The 22,888-nt window shown below is 43.2% G+C and overlaps 1 protein-coding gene across 4 annotated transcripts in view; it reads left to right on the plus strand.

Moving 5' to 3' along the window:
- LOC126188626 (titin-like) overlaps positions 1-22,888 on the plus strand; it is a 471,513-nt gene that overhangs the window by 217,697 nt on the left and 230,928 nt on the right. The window contains exon 1 of one of the 4 annotated variants that reach the window (XM_049930252.1): positions 4,442-5,098. The exons of 1 other annotated variant lie outside the window; for it this stretch is intronic. In XM_049930252.1, the coding sequence (XP_049786209.1) occupies positions 4,815-5,098 (284 nt within the window). In that variant the 5' untranslated portion in view covers positions 4,442-4,814. Of the gene's footprint in view, positions 1-4,441; positions 5,099-22,888 lie in introns of those variants that run through there. 2 more of the 4 variants (XM_049930236.1, XM_049930231.1) reach the window with 2 other exon arrangements.

Genomic DNA, 22,888 nt, shown 5'->3' on the forward strand with positions numbered 1-22,888 from the left:
CACAATCCTGTCCACCATTGCGTGCATGGCCTTTCACATGTTCTGGAGTAGCAGCAAAACGTTGGTAGTAGCATCCGAAAGGTTGGGCATGGTGGAACAAAAATATGCTCTCAAGATCTTTGCAACGCAGAAGTCACACGCAGACTGACACTGTGTACCTGGGGTGTGAACACGCATGCTGATGTTGGTTCATGGAAAAATTCCTCATCGCCACTCACTAAGTTTTGCACTGGTTGAGGCGTAAGAAAACACATTCTAGGTATATAATGCAGATGAGTTTTAAACCAAATATTCATCTCTTGAAGAAAAGTTAATCAGTACAATAGTTTGTGAACATTTGTGGTTAATGCTTAACCTACATAAGTCCAAACTTAGGGTGAAGGCCATAATGAAGAAACAGTAAAAGATGAATGTCAATCAGAACAAAATAAGGTAGTAAAGGTCGACGGCTAATACTAAGTTCCTGGTCGTTTCCAGTGCAAAATCCTGGAGATGGTGAAGACAGACACTGGTGGCTCTCTCAGTCGGCGGTGGCGCAGCATTGTAGGTAGCCAGGGTTCCGATCGACACTCTGATTGAAGTACTGCGGGTGCAATTAGTGTCTGGTCCAGAGAACGACAGGAGATGCTTCAAACCGCTTTGCACCGTCCTAAACCACCAGGCCACGTAGATAAATATTTGCGATCATTTGGCCCATGGTGGGAAGCACATCCGCTGGACTAGCGACCTCTGGTGGTGCTCGTTCTGCCACCAGCTGGCCTAGCAGCTGATGTAACCCCCTAGAAGTTAGGCCGCTGGTGCACCCTTGCCGATCTATAGGGCGTACAGCCAGTATACAGCATCAGTCTATGGACAAACACCTCCTGTAATTCTGAGTTCCGACTAATCAGCTAGTTACACACAAAGAATTGCTCGAATGGTGCTCCAGAGACAGAATACTTATGATCTGTGGGAGAAGATCATTGGGATAAAAGGAAGTGGTGAACCAGTACATTTGTTGCTACCTAATTGATATAATTTATTACTTCATCTTCCATATTGCTGAGGAGACGGGGACGTTGTTCTATATACTAATAATACACACATAAAAAATGTTTTGCATCACTCAGTTCCCAGAACTCCTGCAGATAGACGTTGACTGTGGATATTGTATCACAAATACAGTCCCTTGGACTGTACAGAAATGTCACTAAACCCACCCAAAGATTTAAACAACCATGCATGAGCAGCGCCTATTACACGGAGGGAGTCCGACAGCCGATCAGTTCCAGTCCTTCCACCGGGAAGGAAGTACACGGCTCGTGTTGTCTGTAGTTCAACCATACCTAAACGGTCAACACCGCGGTTCGATCGTGTCCGCATTGTTACTTTGGCCAGGAAGGGCTCTCAACAAGGGAAGTGTCCAGGCTTCTCGGAGTAAACCAAAGCGATGTTGTTCGGACATGGAGGAGATACAGAGAGACAGGGTCGATGACGTGCCTCCCTCAGGCCGCCCAAGTGCGTGGATGACCACTGCCTACGGATTATGGCTCGGAGGAAGCGTGACAGCAACGCCACCATGTTGATAATGCTTTTCGTGCAGACACAGGACACCGTATTATGACTCAAACTGTGCACAATGAGCTGCTTGATGCGCAACTTCACTCCCTAGATGGTCTTGTGGATAGTATGCCAAGGCGAATACAGGCATGCAGCAATGCAAGAGGACGTGCTATTGGGTATTAGAGGTACCGGTGTGTACAGCATTCTGGACCACCACCTCTGAAGGTCTCGCTGTATGGTGGTACACATGGAATGTGTGGTTTTCATGAGCAATATATTGGACGGAAATGATGTTTACGTTGATCTCTGTTCGAATTTTCTGTACAGGTTCCGGAACTCTCGGAACCGAGGTGATGCAAAACTTTTTTTGATATGCGTATTAAAATCTTTATTTTCCTTCAGTATCCGTCATAGTTGCGGTTGCGATAATAGTAATTTCCTTTAGTGACAAGTTTGTAACAATCATGTCCATTTTCACACCACGTCCTTAGATTTAAGTGCAATCGTACAGTTTCCACTAATGTACATGTTAGTAAGCAAATATGCGTCATTCCTCAACACTGATGATTACATGTATACAACATGACAAACCTAGTGCGAGAATCCAATCGAATCCAGTTTACTGTGTTCTATTGGAAAGAATTCATTTTAACTCCTTATGCATACTTATTGTGCTAACTGGACTGCTGATAGTGATTTGGAACTCAAGAATGATCCCTTCCAATGATTTCATGCGATTTTTTACAACCGCCTTCCGCAATGTTCGATGGTACCCACCTGTCAGTACATGTGGTCTAGCTGGTCTTAAATTAGTTGTGGTTGTTTCTTCACATTTCCACTTCACAACCACATCACCTAAAAATCTACTTAGACAGCTTCAGAAGGGTTCAAATATCCGTGATGGATTTGTTACTCGGTTGACATCCGGTGGCTAGCATACATTCGAAGTCAGTCAGTTGTCCATACCGACCCATTGTGCTGTTATTGCCTCTTTACTGACGACACCATACCTCCTGCTGCCTTTTATACTGGCAGGTCCGTCTCTCGAGACATGTAGTGGGCGGTTCAGCATTACACAGAGGTGTCCGAATACTTTTGATCAGACAGTGTATGTGACAGTTATGGCGAAGCTATAGATGATAGAGTCCAATGATTGTGCAGATACATACTTTGCAGTTGCTCAGCAATTGGTTGGCCTTAGCATGCTCTTGATGATGAAGTCATCAGAATTTCGAAATACAACGTAATAAGTGAATATAACCAAACCCAGGTAATTGGAATTAATTGAGAAAAATAGAATAAGTAGATATTCTACGTAATAACGATTTATTCAGAAACTGCCGCGCCTGCAGAATTAAGGCGGATAGAGGAAGGTGAGGATTTAACATGCCGTTGACATAGAGGTTGTTACAGACATCACAGGCTCGGACTGGACGGGAAAGAGGGAAAGAAGTCTTCCACGTCCTTTTCGTTGTCATTAGTCCGACATTCACCTTAAGCGTTTAGGGGAAACCGAAGGGAAGTTAAATTTGGATGCCCCAATCATTGTGCTACGTGTCCAGAATGATATTTTCACTCCGCAGCGGAGTGTGCGCTGATATGAAACTTCCTGGCAGATTAAAAGTGTACGCCGGACCGAGACTCGAAGTCGGGACCCTTGCCTTTCGCGGGCAAGTGCTCTACCAACTGAGCTACCCAAGCACGACTCACGCCCCGTCCTCGCAGCTTTACTTCTGCCTTACAAACTATACAGAAACTCTCCTGCGAACCATGCAGAACTAGCACTCCTGAAAGAAAGGATACTGCGGAGACATGGCTTAGCCACAGCCTGGGGGATGTTTCCAGAACGAGATTTTCACTCTGCATCGGAGTGTGCGCTGATATGAAACTTCCTGGCAGATTAAAAGTGTGTGCCGGACCGAGACCCGAAGTCGGGACCTTTGCTTTCGCGGCCAAGTGCTCTACCAACTGAGCTACCCAAGCACGACTCACGACCCGTCCTCACAGCTTTACTTCTGCCAGTATCTCGTCTGCTACCTTCCAAGCTATACAGAAGCTCTCCTGTGAACCTTGCAGAACTAGCACTCCTGAAAGAAAGATACTGCGGAGACATGGCTTAGCCACAGCCTGGGGGATGTTTCCATAATGAGAGTTTCAGTCTGCAGCGGAGTGTGCGCTGATATGAAACTTACTGGCAGATTAAAATCTGAGCTACCCAAGCACGGAAGTTTGGAACGTGGGAGACGAGATACTGGCAGAAGTAAAGCTGTGAGGACGGGGCGTGAGTCGTGCTTGGGTAGCTCAGTTGGCAGAGCACTTGCTCATGAAAGGCAAAGATCCAGAGTTCGAGTCTTGGTCAAATGGCTCTGAACACTATGGGACTTAACTTCTGAGGTCATCAGTCCCCTAAAACTTAGAACTACTTAAACCTAACTAACCTAAGGACATCACACACATCCATGCCCGAGGCAAGATTCGAACCTGCGACTGTAGCGATCTCGCAGTTGCAGACTGTAGCGCCTATAACCGCTCGGCCACACCAGCCGGCAGTCTCGGTCCGGCACACAGTTTTAATCTGCCAGGAAGTTTCATTGTGCTACGTAGCTCAGTAACTAAAGCGTCTCTCGGGGATGGGCCTGCCCATCATCCACTGAGTGCAGTGGTCGTGAGATGCAGCGGCTGTTCCGGGGCCAGATAGCACGTGGCGGTCATCGCCCGAGCGCCGGTCCTCGGGCAGACGCGCGCCTTCCCGCTGCCGCTGCCCACTCGGCTGCTCCCGCTGGCACGTCGCCCCGCCGCGCCGGCTCCCGCCTGATATTTCGCCAGCACTATTTCTGCCTCAAGCCCACCGCTTCGCCAGTCGATGGGCCGCGTTATATTTACCTGATCTACCACCAGTCTCAGTGTCTGCTGCTACCGCAAACCCTTCATTCTTCCGATTTCGTGCGGTTTTTTCGTACTGATGCGGCGCGGACTGGTAAGAAAAGGGGCATTTGGAACGAGGGACGGGGACGGAAGCTACTGCGCCGCTAGGAGATTTCCTAAGCGGCAGGTTGACAGAAACAATCGGAGCATTGCTGGCAACGCCGCTGTCCCCTGGCGAAGAGTCCGGCAATAAAAATAGCGGCCACCCGTTGTCACTCGGCCCGGTGAGAACGGTGGCGGCGCAGCCAGCAGCCGGCAGCCAGGCGAGAGCGCATGCGGTGTAATTAGGGGATCGCAGCCGAGCAGCAGCAGCGGCAGCTTCCGGGGGGCGGCGAGCGGCAGTGCGGATGAAGCCCCGCGGCCGATCGGAAGAGCCGCGCAGCCCGGGGGCGGCGGCCGCGGCAGTCGGCCAGCCCCGCAGCCGCCGCGACTCGTCCGCGTCGAGCCTGGGGAGCGGCGTGCGCTGCGCCTGCCAGTTCTACCAGAGCGACAGCCTGCTGCCCGAGCGCGCCGCGCAGCGCGCCGCCCTGCAGACGCACCAGCGGCCGTCCAGTAGGCCGCCGAGCCGCACCGCGGACTCGCCGACGACCTCGCCCGCAGCCACCATGCAGCGACCGCGGCCCGCCTCGGGGTGAGCTGACGCTAGCGCGCCCTCGCGCCGCTCCCCGACTGCCGCCGCTCGCCGCCCGGCTCGGTATTTCAGACGGTGGAGGGGATGAGGCTTGAGGTCGTTCACTTATCGTTAAATGTGCCACATCGTACGACGCATCCGAGAGGACTGCATTCCCTTGACGCCAGTTGTACGCTACTCTGGATTAACTATCGTGGTGCAGAGAGCTATTTGCCATAATTCATATGTAGCCTCCCTACAATGACGTGAACTTTGTGGACGAACTTTCGTGGATTATTCAGAGATTGTGGCTGACTGTGTCGATGTAAGGGAACCGTCCCAACTGCGGGGAGTACGTTAGCTATTTTCGTCAGTGGAGGGGATGAGAACTGATGTCAGTCACTTATCGTTAAACGTGCTGCATCCCGCGACGGACCCGACAATATTACATTGAGATGATGCTGGATTAATTTTTGTGGTGGAGAGTGTCTTTTGCCATATAGTCGCCGTCCACAGCTCGTGGTCTCGCAGTCGCCTTCTCGCTTCCCGAGCACCGGGTCCCGAATTCCGATTCCCGACTGGGGCAGGGATTTTCACCTGCCTCGAGATGACTGGGTGTTTGTGTTGTCCTCATCCGTCCGAGAGGACTGCATTCCCTCGACGCCAGTTGTAGGCTACTCTGGATTAACTAACGTGGTGCAGAGAGCTATTTGCCATAATTCATCACAGCCCTCGTCTGCTTTCATACGTAGCCTCCTTACAATGGTCGCGAACTTTGTGGACGAATTTTCGTGCATTATTCTGACATTGTGGCTGACTGCGTGGATGTATGGGAACCATCCCAATTGCGGCTAGTAAGTTATTTTCATCAGTGGAGGGGATGAGAACTGATGTCAGTCACTTATCGTTAAACGTGCTGCATCCCGCGACGGACCCGACAATATTACATTAAGATGATGCTGGACTAATTTTTGTTGTGGCGAGTGTCTTTTGCCATATAATCGCCGTCCGCAGCTCGTGGTCTCGCGGTCGCCTTCTCGCTTCCCGAGCAACGGGTCCCGAGTTCGATTCCCGGCGGGGTCAAGGATTTTTACCTGCCTCGAGATGACTGGGTGTTTGTGTTGTCCTCATCATTTCACCATCATTCACGCACGTGGCAAGATTGGACTGAGAAAAGGTTGGGAATTTGTACGGGCGCTGATAACCGCGTAGTTGAGCGCCCCACAATCCAAACATCATCATCATATAGTCGCCATAGCCATCGTCTCTTTTCATATCCTGCGTTAGCACCTCAACCGAGAATGCGAAGCAGAGTGGTAGCGAAATTCTCGGACGAACTTTCGTGCGTTGTTCAAAGATTTCGGCTAGCAGTGCGGATATCAGGGAACCATTCCACCTGCCACTTGTGACAGCAGAGTTCGGTAACTCAACCAGAGAAGGGCTTCAGTCGCGAGACCACACACCAATGAGACTTGCTGATTCACTTGTGGGTAAATGTGTCGCATTGTACAACGAGCTTAAACGGACTACAGTTAGATGTCTGTTTTTGCTCCGGCTGGGTTAATTTTTGGGGTGGAAATTGTAATTTCCCATATTGTTACCAAAGACTGTATTTGATTTCATGTGAATCTGCAATCTGATATAGTGGTAAAAATAAGAGGACACCGCGTACAAGCGTAAAAATATTGTTCACAAACTTTGGCCGGCTACTGGTAGAAATGAAATCATCCCAGCGTACCAAGTTTGGTATATCAGTCGCCCAATATGGAGAGTTGAGGCGTTTCGCTTATCGCTAAATCCGCCGCATCGTGCCCTCCGCCGGAATGGGTGCGGACGATTTCATGTCTTATGTCAGCGACTCTGGACTAATTTTCGTGTTAGAGACTGCAATTTGTTACACTATCGTAACAGAGTTCATTACATTTTGTTTACAGCTTTCACACTGATATCGAAGCCGCAACTTAAGTTGAAAGATAATTTAATGACGAATCTTAAGTCATCATTCAAAGAGATTGGCTGGCTTTAGTAATATATGGGAACAACTGCCATTGGAGACTGCCGAGCTCGTTGTTTGAATCGTCGGATGAGATTGCAGCTAAGGATTTCCGCAACACAGAGCGCGGAGGGCATTTACTAAACTTTAAGTTGGCAGCACTGTTTACGTTAGATCGCTTTCTGATCAAGCTGCTCGGCGTTCTCAGCAACTACAGGTTATATGACGCGCTCGAGACTCCCATCTGCCTTTTCATCTTCATGTTCTTCATCTTATTCGATAATTAGTCTCTCGATCGACGCCGGTGCTGTTGTAACGTATTAACGTCTCATATGACTATGCTGAAATTAAGAAAAGCCTTCTAAAAGCATATGTATACAGTGATGACCTATACGGCTGTGAAATTTGCGCTTTGCGAACTGAGGAAGGAAAGAAGTTGAAATAGTTTGCGGTACAATGACACAGACTCGTGATGAAGATGGAATTGAGTGATCATATAGTGAAGACACTGGTGAAACGGCATTTAAGAAGGGAAATCTACTTTGGAGGTTGTTCACAAATACTGGCTGACCACATTAATGCAAGGAATTACCTGTGAGAGAGTAAGATGTGTGTTGCAATAGAAAATCTGAAATGAGAGTTCCACTTGACTGTGTAACATTTTGTTTGTACTTCAGTTTATCTTACGATAAGGGACCACAATTAGCTCGAAATTCGAGAAGTCACTAAATTATACAAAAAATAGTGGCTAGTTACATATAATTCAGCCAAAATATTCATGAAATCATGTGTAACTGATCGAAAACAGAGTGTGTGATGCTCGCGATATCGATAAAAGTAATTACCTGGGTAAATCTGTCGACAGCTCATCTTCGTCTGGCATGCACATCGTGCTGTTACATAAATGAAGACTGCACTGTGAACCATCATCCCAGCCTACCGCCAGTCCATCAGTAGGAGTTCTCCACTTATCTCGTTTCCCCAGTTGCCTTTTTATTTCTTCATATATATCATATCATGCGTATTTCAAAATGTGTTCCTGTACCTCAATTGTGGTCCTCTGTTTCACTATTCTCCTTGTCATGTTAGTCTACTATTGTTTCAAGGAGCCTCTAGTACCTCAGTAAATGTCCAATAAGGCAATTGTTCCCCGTTACTGTGGACTTCTATACAGCTTTCCATTCATCCTCTTTATTATCTTGTCGGTCCCTGTGGTCATTATCATGATCTCTAGCATCGTATCTCAAAAGAATTCAATCTCTTCCTAAGTTCGATTCCAGAAGTCTACATTTCACAACAATACAGCCAATGGTCCAAATGAACGCTTTTATAAGTATTTTCTTAAGTTGCAAGTTACAACGTGACGTTAAAATACTTTTATTCTTACTAAGACCACTTTTCTCTTGATAAATTCTTCTTGGTATCTCTACGTTACACTTCTCATCGCAGGTGATCTTACTCCCCATATAAAACGATGAAGCTGCTTACTCTTGGACGTTTACGTATGGAGTGACCAGAAAACACATGTCCAGAGATGGAGCATAAAGCTTATTGGCTCGTAAACTACTGTGTATTAAGAAGTGCTACTCAAAACTGGTTTTCACAGTATCCACCGATATGATCATAGGTAATTGTGCGGAGTTTTTCTCATGGGGTGCAATATCACAGAACACTGGTGCACGCCTTGAACTGCTCCTACAATCCAAATTTCACTTCCGCGTCCTATCTTGAGAGCGAGATGGTCACTGAACAGTGCTATCGGGGTCAGTCCGTGAATTACCCATCAAGGATTTACCTAACATTACCTACTAGCACGCCTCATTCTATGTTGAAACAACAGTCACGAAGGGGAAACTAATCGAGGAACAAATAGATACTTAATTTTTTCTAAAGAAAAAGCAAAGAGGCTGTGGATACCCAGCTTGCATAATATAATAAGCTGTGTAACCTAGTCACTCGAGGTCGGGCCCGTCCCCTAGATATAGGAGTTGATTTAGGCTTGCAGAACATTTAGAGGATATCTCTGTGCAGTTTATTAGAGCATATTTCCAGTTATTACGGGAGTTTCAGAAATTACCTCCATTACACTGATTTTCACAACCTTCATCTAAGTAATAATAGAAGTTTTCATTTCATTTTACGTTATTTATGCTCTTGTACCTCTCACTTTTAGTTAGGATGCTATTCCGACTTTATAATGGATTGATATATGCACCAAAACACGCATTAAGGAGCCAGTATAATGACCATTGTCCGTGACAGTGTCTGTGGACGTTTTTCCTTCGGAAAGCGTGGCGTAATCAACTAACTAATACGAAGAATGACTGATTTGCCGGTACTGGTACAAAAACTAGGAACTGGATATCAGCACGATATAAGATGCGGAACTAGTTTTTCGAGTTGCCATCTGAACAAAGTCAACACGAGTGTTTCCAGTGCCTTAGAATAGATGCACTACGTCTATGCACCGCCCCCACATCCCCAACCTCATCCACTCTCGCTTGAGCCTCAGTTACGTCGTACACGCGGTGAATGGTGCTACGGGTGTCTTGCTTTCGTGTAAGTCCACCGCACGGGCGCAGTAAGTGTTATAAAAATGTGTAGCTAATGGGTTATCAATATTATTGCTGCTTTGAACGAAGATGGTGTAAGTGCAAAGCGACGACCTCAAGTAAGAAAGATACAATGGAAGAGAGTTATGCGCAGGTACAAAAATCAGAACGTCATTACAAATTCTTGATATCAACAGCAAAAATAACGACAACGAATCGATATTTCTGGAAACATGACAGTACAAATATAATGTATTACTGCCTCCAGTGATTAAATTTCAAAGATGCCCCACAGTCATATGTGAAACCTATTTTCTGAAATAACTGTTCTTATCATAGTTGATTGGTCATATGAATTTATATTAATCGTATTCGTTTATAAACAAAACATCTTAATGTTTACGTAGGTGCTGAGCAAAATGGTCATTAAAAAAACTGTTAGATTAACCGTGATGTTCTGGAACGGCTGTCTATGATAGAATGTTACTGCTCCGTCCCTCCTCTTTCGAATATAATACGCCCCTTTAGAGGCTATGTTAACCGAAAAAATGAACCGTGGTAATGTTCCCATATTGGCGTTCGGAGTGACGATGAATTATATTCCCTCTGTAAGATCATGCAGCCGCAGATGAACAACTGACGTGTAACTTGCTGTATCTTTACTAACAGGTGGTATTAGTCATGCAGATATAACGAGTTAAATGATTTTCAATCACATACCGATATTTAATTAAATAGGATCAATTATAGTAAAATTTCTGTAGATGAACAAAAAAGCAGCGGAATTGATGGAATCTTCTGCATAGGTTAAGAAAAATTTCACAGTCATCTACTAAAACACAAACAGTGAATATTCTACATCATTTATTTATGAATGAGTTTTCGGCTAACAAGTCCATAGTCAGATCATAATTTACTATCATTGTCGAACACCTTAACAAGGTGGAGAACGGCTTTAAAAAACACATTAAATATGAACGGTGTCTTGCAAAACTTATAGAGTAAAATTATCTTCGAGGTTGTAATCGTGACACTGTAGAAAATATTAAAATCAAGCATTAAGTAATTGTAAGGAAAAAGGAAGAGGTGATGTACAATGTGAACCAAATTAAATTATCATTTCAACCTGTACTATGACTAAAACAAAATTGTAAATATGGAATTATCTACACATTATGAGTAATATGTCAATTGCGGTTTATATAAAGAGAAATAATTGCACATAACTACAGAAAAGATGTAAGACTAAATTGAAAATCGCTCCAAAACAAACTTTTGTGATGTTTCATTAAGTGAAAATTAGGTTAACTCCAATCTAACGTTCGAATCCGTTTGCTTCATAAACTGTATTAGTAATCTAGAGTGAGGTTGTTAACCTATATTTATATTTGTATATACTTTAACTGTTGAAAGTTACATTCTTCTGGCATTTGCTACAATTTTGAAATCAGAATTTTATAGTAATCATAAGTGCACATTTTATTTATGTGAGTTGTTGAGTCTTGATCTTTCCACCATCAGTCCATGACTTTATCTGAAGATATATTCTTCAAACAACGCAGTTGAAATGCTATGAATGAAGCTTCTGAATCTACGAGATCAACATCATTAGTAGGGAAATAAAACAGAAGACTTGCATTTATGGGAAGGATTCTGGGAAAGAGCAATACATCTAAAAAAAAGTGCCATACAGAACGACTACTGGTCCAGCTTTTGGAGTCCTCAACGAATAGGTCTGACAGCAGACATCGAAATAATTCAGAGACTCGGTTGATATCCCCATGCACCGATCCAAATCAAGGTTTTGGGTGGTTCCCTACATTACTTAACACAAATTGCCGAGTGGTTCCTTTGAAAAGGGTATGGCCATTTCCTTTCCCCTCCTTCCCTCCTTCGCTATTCCAAGCTTGTGTTGCGTCATCTACTCAAATAATGACCTCGTCGTCTGTAGAAAGTTAAACTATAACGTGCCCAGCATCGTTTTCGTATATTTCACCTCGGGATCATGAGAATAATATAAGAGAAAACCAGCGGATAAACGCTTCTATCGGAGCACAAAAATGGCGTATACGCTCCTGTTTAAAATATTGTGACTGAGAATTGGGATACCAGCTGCCTTATTCTACTTCCCTCAGCCTGTAAACATATTCTTCACTCTTTTTAATGTACAACTCACCTCTCACTGCCACAAGCTTCCCTAACTGTAATTCACTCACATCTACTATTCCATCGCTCGTACCCATCCACTCCCACTTATCCCTTCTCACTCACTCATCCAGCCCAGCTCTTTGTCAGCATCTCTTTTGTGTTCCTCTAACTCTCAATGTCTCTTGTGTCACAGTCACAGTTTCCTTCGTTCTGTCCTATTATTACAGCTGCTGCTATGCCATTCACTTCTTCCCACTGCTGCTGTCTCTTCCCACTTTCACTATCTCTCTCTTCTTCGCTGTCATTGCCATATACTCTGTATCTCATTATCATTGCCTCTCACCCAATTCCACTTTCTCAGTCTCTTTATTCCTTCCGCATTCTCCGCTTCACTCTTATCCTAGCAGTTCTCTGTCACAGTCAGCTATGTTCCGCTGCCACTATGTCCCTCTCTTTCTCTCACAATGCCATCGTTTCCTTCGCTCTTTCTATAACAAAACCACAATCTACTGTTTTCCAGTATATATTTATTACGTTTTCGTCTCTTCCTCACTTACACTGTGTCCTTCTCTCTCAGCATAAAGGAAGCACGAATATGTTAGCACGCCAAAATTTTTAAAGGTGTTGAGGAAGGTACAATGAGGCAGTTGGTGCCCGACTTTTCAGTAGGAGTTTTTAAAGAGGATCATATTCGCCCTTTTTGTGCTCTGATTGGAGCATTTTTCCGCTTGTTCCCTTCTTTTCGAAGCTGAAATAAAGGATGAAAACATATGGAAATAACTATAAGTCGGTAAAATTTTTAAATTTTACCTACATGAAACTTAAATAATGCAAAGGTAATTTTGCGCCTCAGACCGGATTTAACGTGCAGAAAATTTTTGCATGTGCCTCCATATGACAACACGAGGTCCCCAGAACCCTGCTAATGATAATGGAGACACTTTACTGCATATTTCCCCGCAATGCGTCACTTTATATGCTACGTTTTCGCCTTAAATCGGATTTTACGTGCACATTTTACATGTACAAGTAGAGTAACTTTGAACCTCTGTATCTCGGAAACGGATAAAGATACCGAGAAAATTTTCTAGGTTATATGACATCCGGATGTTAGGAATATATCGCAAAAATTTCAGCCATTTTCTGTTCGTAGCCGTCTGTGGGAATCAGCAGCTCGGCTTGATACCCAAAAATTATGTTTTTAGATTGTTACTCGATATCGGATACAGATGTTTGAAAATGAGAAGATGGCACTTCCAGATAAATGCCTAGAGAATGTACTATTAAAATTTTAGCAGTTTTTTGCCGTTAGTTACGTAGCTATCCGTTTATTTTAATTGTCTATCGTATGGCAATGCATAGACAAAGATTCCAAAAGTATTACATGTCAACATCTAAACACAACTCTGCAACATAAAATAACACAAATGGAAACAGCTTTATATGGATGTCAAGGTCTTTTATGTATTTTATCACAGCATTCGTCGCTCGCAGAAAATTTTTGAGAGGAGCCTTGCAGGAACGTGGGGGACACATTGATACGATATCAGAAACTGCCTATCGTACCGCACCACAGTCACACGAGGGTAATGAACATTTGTCCCACTTGTGAAAATTGTCTGCACATATTCCATGGCACTTTCGGATGTGGTACAGTGTAGTCCAACTGTCCAAGGCTGGTCGAATCCAAGGGGTGCAGGGCAGTCTCAGGCATTCTGGAGGACATTTTTGTTGCCAGCAGCGTTTCCATTCATCGACGGTATTGAATTCAGTTTCAGTGAGAGTTCTGGCTGTGATAAGAGTGGTATATCTTGATCTTAGTCTTTTTCGCTTCGCAAGGAATAAGTTACATCGTTCAGTATTGGAATGTCGGTGTTATCAGCAGTCTCCTGCTATTCACTTTGTAGCGCCCTCTTCTGTCTGATATCAGGAAGTGAAATGTGGCTCAAGAGAGGTAACCAATATGTGGGAGTAGGTCGTACTAAGCCGCTAACAACGCCCATCTCTTCGTTAAGTTGTACACACATCTTTTTTACGTGTGGACTATTAAGCCACATACGTCCACAGTACTCTGCTGTTGAGTAAACTAATCCGAATACTGATACTCGAAGAGTGTTTACGGAGAATGTTGTTTCGCCTTTTGAGCTTAGTAGGTGTTCGTTTCAGGTGCTCCATAAAATAAAGTCTCCTATCTAACGTGATCCGGAGGTATTTTGGATACATGTTATGATTGAAGATATCCGCTGCTGGTGGTCAAAAAATGGTCAAAAACGCTTATTTCGGGTGTTTTCAGGAACCGCACATCAACTAAATGGTGCCTTCGCAAGCCCCTTAAGGCGGACCTTAGGACACCTATGATGAAGAAAGAATCAGGCGACTTTCTCCATTTGCCTAAGCTGGATGAAGTATGTAATGGTTTAAATGGGTCTGAGCACTACTGAACTTAACTTCAGAGGTCATCAGCCCCCTAGAACTTAGAACTACTTAAACCTAACTAACCTAAGGACATCACACACATCTATGCCCGCGGCAGGATTCGAACCTGCGACCGTAGCGGTCACGCGGTTCCAGACTGTAGCGCCTAGAACCGCACGGCCACTCCGGCCGCCTACAGCAGGAGGGACATGATGCTGTACAGAGCGGGATTCAAGTATAATCTCCAAAGAAGAAAAAAGGAAGACCACACAATAAATGTCCCAGTGACGAGACATATAAATATATTAGCATTCGACAATCTCTAGATTTCCAAAAGGCTTTTGATCTCATTCCCTACAAGCGGTTTCTAATCAAATTACGTCTATGGAATATCGTCCCAGTTGTGCGACTGAGTTCGTGATTTCCTGTCAGAAAGTTCACAGTTCAAACGAATTGGAGAAAAGTCATCGAGTAAAGTAATATCTGGAGTTCCCCAAGAAATGTTAGAGGCCCTCTGCTGTTTCTAATCTATCTAAATGATTTAGGAGACAATATGAGCAGACATCTTAGATTGTGTGGCGATGATGCTGTCATTTACTGTCTTGTAAAGTCTTCTGAAGATTGAAACAGTTGCAAAATAATTTAGACAAGATATCTGTGTGGTGAGAAAAGTGGCAATTGACACTAAATAATGCAATGTGTCAAGCAATCGACATGGGTACTAAAAGGAATTCATCAAATTTCGGTTTCACGATAAATCACACAAATCTAAAAGCTGTCAGTTCAACCAAATATCTAGGACTTACGATTACGAACAGCTTAAGCTGGAACGATCACATAGAAAATGTTGTCTGGCAGACTAAACAAAGACTGTGTTTTACTGGCAGTACACTTTAGAAGCTGCAACAGGTCTACTGAAAAGACTGCCTGCATTAAGTTAGTCCGTCTTCTGCTAAAGTATTGCTGTGGGGTGTGGCATTCGTACCGTATAGGATTGACGGAAGACGTCGAAAAAGTTCAGAGAAGGGCAGCTGGTTATTTATTATGTCGAAAAGGGGGAGAAGTGTCACGGACATGATACGCGAGTTGGGGTAGCGATCATTAAAACAAAGTATTTTTCACGAAATTTCTATCTCCGACGTTCTCCTCCGAATGCGAAAATATTTTGTTGACAGCCACCTAGATAAGGAGAAATGATCATTGTAATAAAATAATAAAAATTAGAGCTTACATGGAAAGATTTAAGTATCGGATTTTTCTGAGCATTGTTCGAGAGTGGAAGGGAGAAACTGATTGAATGCGGTTCGATGAACTCTCTGCCAGGCATTTATGTGTGATTTGCAGAGTAATCATGTAGACATAGGAAGGAAATTCTGAATAAAAATGGTCTGTTTATGTGGATTTGGTTTTAAAAGGTTCCAGAACAAACGAGTTATCTGTTGCGAAAGACGACTTAGTTTCAAAAGATAGCATACTGTGTCATATTAAGCATTAGAGTTGAGGAGGCAACTGGTTTACTCAAACGAAACATAGAGTCATATGCATTACATTGTGAATAAACGGTGTTACACTGGTATTCTGCAAGAAAATCTATTTCAAACTTCCGTTTAGAAGTGTCGGTCAATGTTCAATTTTTATACTATGCAGGACATTGGCGTTTAGACGTGTTGCATGTTTTCGCTCCCTGTTTCATGCACTTGAACACGGAGGCACTCCTACCTCAGCCAAGTCTCAGTTGGCTTTGACAGTTGGTACAGTTATGAAGTAAAACAACTCTCACGGGCAATATCCCAGATGAGTTTCCATTGAAAACTCCGTGTTCGAACAGGCCTTGGAAAGGCCAACGGTACCGACCGCCCGTCGTGTCATCCTCACGGCCCACAGGTATCACTGGATGCGGATACGGAGGGGCATGTGATCAGCACACCGCTCTCCCGGCCGTATGTCAGTTTACGAGACCGGAGCCGCTACTTCTCATTCAAGTAGCTCTTCAGTTTTCCTTACCAGGGGCTGAGTGCACCCCGCTTGCCAACAGCGTTCGGCAGACCGGATGGTCACCCATCCAAGTGCTAGCCTTCGCAAGCCCCTTAAGGCTGACCGTAGGACACCTATGATGCAGAAAGAATGAGCCGACTTGCTCCATTTGCCTAAGCTGGATGAAGTATGTAATGGTTCGAATGGCTCTGAGCACTACGGAACTGAACTTCAGAGGTCATCAGCCGCCTAGAACTTAGAACTACTTAAACCTAACTAACCTAAGGACATCACACACATCCATGCCAGAGGCAGGATTCGAACCTGCGAACGTAGCGGTCACGCGGTTCCAGACTGTAGCGCCTAGAACCGCTTGGCCACCCCGGCCGGCTGAAGTATGTAATATTCAATTTGGAACATCCTGGTAACCCACTCTGACGCTTGCGCAGTGATAGGGTTCGTACCTTGACATATGGGACTTTTTATAGACAAGCAGACTTTTCTCACAGCGTAAGTGAAAGGCAAAGGTCAGAGATTGGCAAACATCGGTAGGAGTTAGGCGTAGATATAGAACAACGCGCGCTGTCTTGCGGCTGGGGCAGGAAGGCCCTGTGTGCTGGCGTGGCTTGCGGCAGCTCACGTCAGGTATTTTTGTGGGTGTTCTGCAAATGTCTCCTGGCAGAGGCTGCGGAGGAGCCGCGGCCGTCGAAATTTCCGCGAGCCGAGGTGCCACGTCGCCTCCAACAGCCCGCGCATGCGCTCTGGCGCTGGCATACACTGGGCCTGAGCGGCCGCGCGTGGGACGCCGCCAGGACGCGGCCACTTTGCAGCGGCCGGCCTCGCGGTCGCGCCACTGACTTCAGGCTGGCGGCGTCACTGGTCTTAGCGCACAGATCCCTGGTAGACACCGTGACGTGGGATATCAAGCAGAGCCACAGCGAAAGATGGATTTTCATAAATAAAGCAGCTAGTCTCGAGCCGAGCACGTCTATTATTCCTCCTCTGCCAAGACCCGTTCACATTCACTACCATTGAGCCCTGAAAAACAGGCCATCATCACAGAAGTCACCTTGGTCATCGTATTACATACCACGACGTGATTCTTTAACTCAAAAGAATTTTTCAAAAGTGGGAACCATCTCTGGGAAATACGGACCGTGGGATAACGTGGCTAACTCTAGGGTCAAAAGAAGGACCAAGGATGAACGAATAGATTAGATTAGATTAGATTCAGTTATCGTTCCATAGACCCAAAAAATGAGATGATTCTCGTGGGTGTGGAACATGTCAGAGAATATGACATAAAAACATAAAACATTTGAATATAATACTTAATACTGTGATCATTTGTCAGGAGATAGTCGAAAATAAGCTAATACAATGCAGTGAACTGGACAGATAATATTTACAGAGTCAACACACTGTCAGAATGAAACATTGTTATCCACTATTAATAAATTTATCATACGCAAAATACCTAATACTGACTGTTGTGACCAAGTGTTGTCAAAACTGAAATCTAACAGATATTTTTACTTGACCTGACTTAACAGTCTCTGTTAAAATATTCATCTATGGAGTAGAAGGAGTTGCCCATCAAAAAGTCTTTCAAACTCTATTAAACTGTGCTTTAACTGAAACCAAGTTTTTAATGGATGTTGACAATTTATTAAAAATGTGTGTTCCTGAATTTTTGACCCCTTTTTGGACCAAGGTAAGTGATTTTACGCCTTTATGTAGATTCTTCTTATTCCTAGTATTGATACTGTGTACTGAGATATTGGTTGGAAATAGATATGTATTACTTGCAACAAATTTCATAAAAGAATAAATATCCTGAGAAGCAGTGGTTAGAATACAAAGTTCCTTAAACAGGTTTCTACAAGATGTTCTTGAATTTACACCACAAATGATTCTTATGACACGCTTTTGCACCCTAAAAACTTTTGCTTGGTTTGATGAGTTGCCCCAGAATATGATCCCATACGACATAACAGAATGAAAGTAAGCAAAGTATGCAAGTTTTTTTATATTTATATCTTCTACATCAGACATCATTCTCACGGCAAATACAGACTTGTTTAGGCGCTTAAGCAATTCTATGGTATGCCCTTCCCAACTGAATTTATTATCGAGTTGTAATCCCAGAAATTTAACTCTGTCAACCTCTTCGATTCCATGTCTTAATACATTATACTCATGCTGGAAGGAAATCCCTTACAGGTTCTGAACTGCATATAGTGGGTCTTCTCAAAGTTTAATGACAAAGTATTAGCTTTAAACCACTTATTAATGTCAGTGAAAATTTGATTAGCAGCCATTTTAAAATCTGTTCTTGTCTTGCTACTTATTGCAATGTTTGTATCATCTGCAAACAAAACAAACTTAGCATCTGGCAATATAACAGATGAGAGGTCATTAATATACACAAGAAAAAGCAAAGGACCCAAGACGGAACCTTGTGTGTACTGAGCTATTGGTTGGAAATAGAGATGTATTACTTGCAACAAATTTCATAAAAGAATAAATATCCTGAGAAGCAGTGGTTAGAATACAAAGTTCCTTGAACAGGTTTCTACAAGATGTTCTTGAATTGACACCACAAATGATTCTTATCACACGCTTTTGCACCCTAAAAACTTTTGCTCGGTTTGATGAGTTGCGCCAGAATATGATCCCATACGACATAATAGAATGAAAGTAAGCAAAGTATGCAAGTTTTTTTATATTTATATCTCCTACATCTGACATCATTCTCACGGCAAATACAGACTTGTTTAGGCGCTTAAGCAATTCTGTGGTATGCCCTTCCCAACTGAATTTATTATCGAGTTGTAATCCCAGAAATTTAACACTGTCAACCTCTTCGATCTCCATTTCTTAATACATTATACTCATGCTGGAAGGAAATCCCTTACAGGTTCTGAACTGCATATAGTGGGTCTTCTCAAAGTTTAATGTCAAAGGATTAGCTTTAAACCACTTATTAATGTCGGTGAAAATTTGATTAGCAGCCATTTTAAAATCTGTTCTTGTCTTGCTACTTATTGCAATGTTTGTATCATCTGCAAACAAAACAAACTTAGCCTCTGGCAATATAACAGATGAGAGGTCATTAATATACACAAGAAAAAGCAAAGGACCCAATATGGAACCTCGAGGAACACCACAAGTAATTAACTCCCAGTCAGATGAAGACTGACTGCTTACTGCACAGGTATTTCACAACGACACCCTTTGTTTACTGTTAGACTCAAAGCATTTCGTAGCATTGCCGGTGACACCATAATATTCAAATTTACTTAGGAAAATGCTGTGGTTCGCACAGTCAAAGGCTTTTGACAGGTCACAGAAAATGCCAGTAGCCTGTAATTTATTACCTAATGAATTAAGTACATTCTCACTGTAAGTGTAAATAGCTTTCTCTATATGCGTTTTGTGTCATAGCTTGACATTAAACACAGATCATTGCCGAAAACGACGCAGCATGTGGGAAACAAGATCGACGCTTAGTCGGTAGTCGAAAAGTTGTATGCAGTGAACGTCACGGTTGCAGGTAACTTGAGGTCGAATCACTATCAGAATCCATTCTCTTAGCTGAATGGTCAGCATGGCAGACTGCCATCCAGTGGGTCCGAGTTCAATTCCCGCCCAGGGCGGGGGAGTTGTCTTCGTCATCATCATCATCGACACTAAAGTCGCCCAATGCGGCGTCAACTGAAAAGACTTGCAAGTTGGCGGCCGACCTTTCTCAGGTGGTGACTCCTGGCCGTCGATGGCACACGATCATTTCTTTTGAGTACCTGAAAATAAAGCCAACATCGTCTTAAACACAACAGTACACAATCAGCGTTCCAAATTCAAAGTCGGGGTCCAAAAACGAGGCAACTTTTGTGCTTGAGGTTCGTTGTACAAAGGTTTCAGGAACAAAATACGAACTGTTAATACAGCCGCCAGGCCTGGTGTTTATTTCCTGTAGCGAGCCAATGGCCATCCCCGTATGACGCGTTTGTCGCCCTCCCAAGAATCGCAGAACTCTGCTATACAGATAATATCTCCACCGCTGAATGGTGGCTGGAGAGGCAAGACATTAAATTCAGGGGAAATTTAAACATTATTCGTTGTTATTTGTCAACCTCCTCTCTTCGATTACTTGACTTACTTTTTGTAGATACCTTTAGCATTTGTAATGTTCTGTCGACTTCTTTATATTAGATCATTGCCGTCAAGGTCACAAAAATACTCAGCACCGACTTCTCAAACAAGGACCGTGTCATTGTCTTCCCTGGTGAAAAGAGGCCCGACTGTTCGGCACGCTAGTCATTTCTTTCTTTCATGGCCATAAAACTTTACTGTTCATAATGCATACATATAAATGACCCGATGGGTAATTCTGAAGCTCTATGAGGCTGTTCGCAGACGACTCTCTTGTGTAAAGGATGCTCAAGTCGTTATAAGATTTACAAATGATCACGTATGGTGCAAAGACTGATAATTAAATCTAGATATTTATAAATGTTACGCAATGCATATTATTAGACGAGAAGACGGTACATCGTATGACAACACAAACGCCAATGAATCACTAGAATCAGTCGCAACAGTCAATTATCAGGGAGAATAGGCAAAAAACCTTCACCCATATCCATCAAAAAGAAATATTGAGCTTGTACAGAGATGTTGATCATATTTCTTCTCAAGTACAATCCTTAAATAAAATAGAACGGCGGTGAAATAATTCTGATGCTAGATACGCTCGCTACTCATCGTACGGCGGCTTCCGAAGTACTGATGTAGATCTAAAATGTGGAGGTAACGTCAAACCCAGTACTCGTTCGTCATGTTCGGATCGATAAAACCGTGTTCATTTTTTTCCAGGTTATCATTGTCTCTAAGTTTATTGGTGCTCCCTTAGGAATTAATACCTTTTTTCACGTGCACTGAGGCATACAAAAAACTGCACGGAGATTCAGAATTAACGCAAACCCTTTAGATGTTGTTTGAAGGATCATGCACCTATCGGAAACTTTAGCATGCTAGAGGATAAAGTATTTGTCCCATATAATCTGTTCGACGTTCTTTCTCAAGCTCTATGTAATCTCAATGATACTTTCTCCATTTAGTGCAGAGTCTTCTCTACTGTCGAATATCTATGCATATAATTCATATTTCATCATGATTCTTCTTCAATGATTTCCTTTGCAGATGCAAAAACCTAAACATCGCATGTACATTCACATTACACCTCGGCGTGATACTATAACACTATTATAATGTACCGAAATTGGGAATCATACGAATGAACAGTCTAAGACGTCGTTGTATTTCTATGACCTGCGGCTGCTTACAGTTTTTCGGAAGAGTTATAATCAAAGTTACGAATGTCATTAACTTTTCGCGGACATGTTTATTAAGCATATGATTGGTCCATTAGTAGAATTCTCGAAATTAGAGTTCATCTATGGATAACTTTCACACAAAAAAGTCCTATGATGCATCTTTGAAATTCTATGGGTATTAAGAATATCTTATCTTTTTGGCGTAGCAGAACTCAACATTCAGAAGTAGCTGTTGAATCCACAATGTAGAAAAGTTTTTCATCGCTACAAATTGAAAAGCATAGACTGTTGGTGGCTTGATCAACATATCGTTCGTCTATTTCCGGAATTAAATTCCAGATCAATCGAAAACATCCCATGCTAGAGGTAAAAGGATACCTTGATGATGATCTACGCCTTTCTCCACACCTCCCAAATGAAATTTTATGGTTATTTTAGAGACGATTGAACGACAAAATGAGATTAGAAATCAACCCTACTGTTTTATTTCTACATAGATTTGTAATATAAGCATCAGAATATTTACACTCATTCTCAGATGCTTATAAAACAATTTACGTCAGAAAGTAATGTCAGTTCATCTTGTTAAAATTTTTTTTTTTTTTCTGTGAAGCACAGTTTGCCCTCGTGGTAGGACCTGAACTGAGCACTTCTCAAAGAAAAGCTTAAATAATTTAAAAAAAAATTTTAAATCAGAGATTAGAAACAATATGAGAAGAAAGAAAGTATCGGTCGCAGTGAAACCGCGAAGAAAATATGAGAATAAACACAGCGGTTTCGGTGACATCTAGGAAGTCTTACTACGTTTTCTTCAGTCGAAGTGGAAAGAGCAATTAATAATATGACACCACGAAAACTACCATTTTGTCTCATACATACCCACCTATTTAGAGAGCGTACATATAAATAAGACAGCTTTGCCATCATTCATCTTCTTTCCTGTTACCTGCCTTCCGATAACCTCTCTTGCTTCCGAACATTATCTTTCAGGAAGCGCTTTATTTTAATGGACAAAACACTGATCAAAGGAATGGCTTGTTCAAGCTGACACAACATTACATTCTCTTGTTTAAGACTTAGGTGGATCAGAAGCTATACACGAACCAGTCACATTAATGTGACCACCGCCTGTGTTCGACGTCAACGTGCAATAGCCACACACACACGGCAGGTGGCATCACCAGTAGTGGACGGAACATACAGCGTGTCGGGAAGGGGGGGGGGGAGGGGAGTAAATAATGCAGTCGTTATCGTAATGCGGAAACAGAGCGATTTATCTGACTACCAAAAGGACATAATCACTGGCTTTTGGGGCTACGGTGGAAGCATTTTCGAAACTTCTTAGTTCGAAAGCTGTTCGCGTGCCACCGTGGTTAAAGTACACCGTGCA

The sequence above is a fragment of the Schistocerca cancellata genome, chromosome 1 (assembly GCF_023864275.1).
Source record: "Schistocerca cancellata isolate TAMUIC-IGC-003103 chromosome 1, iqSchCanc2.1, whole genome shotgun sequence".
Classification (NCBI taxonomy): Eukaryota; Metazoa; Arthropoda; class Insecta; order Orthoptera; family Acrididae; genus Schistocerca; species Schistocerca cancellata.